This window comes from Rhea americana, unplaced genomic scaffold (genome assembly GCF_003343005.1).
Source record: "Rhea americana isolate MKP2758 unplaced genomic scaffold, rheAme1 scaffold_79, whole genome shotgun sequence".
NCBI classification, from domain to species: Eukaryota; Metazoa; Chordata; class Aves; order Rheiformes; family Rheidae; genus Rhea; species Rhea americana.
In genome coordinates, this window is record NW_028186967.1 from 2,080,150 (window position 1) to 2,082,121 (window position 1,972).

The following is a 1,972-nucleotide window of genomic DNA, read 5'->3' on the forward strand; positions in this document are numbered from 1 at the left end:
CGGGGCCGCCCGGCGTGTCCGCAGTGTCTCGGCCGCGCTTTGTGACTTCGGGGCGCCGCCGCCGAGCCCGCCCGGCCGCCGCCGCCGCCGCCCGGGGCAAGGCTGCCGCGGGGAATGCGGTGCTTCATGCCCGGCGTGGCTTTCGTGCCCGCTTTGCTCGTCACCTGGTCCTCGGCCGCCTTCATCATCCCCTACGTGGTCGCCGTGCTGGCGGGTCACGTCGATCCCCTCGTCCCCTACATCAGGTGAGGCGGCGGCGGGCGAGGCAGGGCGAGAGGCGGGCGGCCCGGGGGCAGCGGGCGGCCGCCGCAGCCGGGAGGTGCCGAGGGGCGCCGGCTCCGCGGAGGGGACCTCCTCCTACCCCGCTCCGTCGAGCCTGGGGGCTCCCAGCTCGGCTGGGATCATACCTGTAACGCTCACCCCCTCTCTGAGAGCCACTGGAAAGTTTAGGTCTGTGGTCGAAGTGAGATGGTGCAAATGGCAGTGCAGCCCACAAGAAAGCTGACCTTCCTTCAAAGCGAGCCAAAGCAAACTGAGCTTCGTGCTTGCTCTTAGCAGAACTTTCTGAGGTAAATTATCTGGCCAAACCTGGTCTTGGCTCTCAGAAAGCTTTGTTCTTGTCCATTCACAACTACCGTACTGCTTTATCTGCTGTGGCTGCAGTTACGCTCCTCTGTGGAAGTTCACGCACAGTATTACTGACACAGAAGTGCTTATAACCCGTGCAATTTATCCCATGGATAGCAAGGAAAGTTAACCATCAAGTATAACCGTGTCCACACTCGCAGCTTGCGCTCAGAAGGACTGTCAACTGAATTTGACAAATGATGTTTCTTATTGTTGCAGTGTAAGTCCAGTCCTCGAATAAAATGTATTAGCAAACTGGATACTTTTTTCCTGTACAACTGTTCTTTACATAGAATAGTATAGATATGTGTAGCATAGATGTGTTGACTGTAAGTGTGATTCTTTTCAAAGAGATAGCCTAACCTGCAAGCTGCAGCTCTGTAACTGATGAAGTTATCCTATCTGTCACAGTTACAGAAATACGAAGCTGTGTGCCGGTACAATCTAACTGAAAAAAAAAAAAAAACATTCTTATCTTTGAACTAAGAAATCACAAGAAATATCCACATGCCCTTGTAAAAACAACACAAATGAGACCATGTTGGTGATTAAAAAATTTCAGACCCTCTTGTTTTACTAGTAAAAAGTTTTAAATAAGGCAAATGTCATGTGTATTTTWAATCTTTTTAACACAAAAATTTGATGAAGCGTATATCTTGACAGTTGGTGAACTTCCAAAGGCAACTAAGCTTGGTAGAAGGTGCATGTAATACACTTGGGAATAATATGATGGATCCTGATGAATAGTTTGACCAATAGTCATAAAGTAATTCATACTCTTATTTTATAAGTCATTGCCTTAGCTTAAAAAGCTGAATCACAGAATTAAGAACATAATCTAGTGAAGACTTTGATAAAAGAGAAAGAGGAAGAATGTTGCAAAATTTCAGTTGTGTAATATCTTAAAATGAACTTTAAAAATAAAATGAAGTTTGTGTGGGGGAACTCCAGTCAGACAAAGGAGAAATACACTGACAAGCTTTAGTTCAACATTTCTGAAATTCTTATTTAGATTCCTCAAGTACTTTGGAATTACTTTCAAGTAATTTGTTAATTTTGTTTATTTACCATATAACAGCTGTCACCATGAGAGAAAGGCCACATCTACTTTTGTCATGGAGACTGTGCTAATGTCTTACCAAATAAACCATATAAATACATTTCTGTGTAGACAAAAATTAATATATTTTTAGTTATTCTTGCACCTGAGGCCTAAAAGAGGTTTTGGTTGTGCCCAGATAAGCTTTCTTTTTTCTTTTCTTTTCTTTTCTTTTCTTTTCTTTTCTTTTCTTTTCTTTTCTTTTCTTTTCTTTTCTTTTCTTTTCTTTTCTTTTCTTTTCTTTTC

At 44.1% G+C, this 1,972-nt stretch overlaps 1 protein-coding gene across 1 annotated transcript in view; it reads left to right on the forward strand.

Annotated features, from left to right (window-relative positions):
• Window positions 1–96: 96 nt before the first annotated feature.
• The window catches only part of DRAM1 (DNA damage regulated autophagy modulator 1), an 18,810-nt gene continuing 16,934 nt past the window's right edge, over window positions 97–1,972 (forward strand). The window contains exon 1 of the mRNA XM_085322598.1: window positions 97–245. Within this exon, the coding sequence (XP_085178724.1) occupies window positions 115–245 (131 nt within the window). The 5' untranslated portion in view covers window positions 97–114. The remainder of the gene's footprint in view (window positions 246–1,972) is intronic.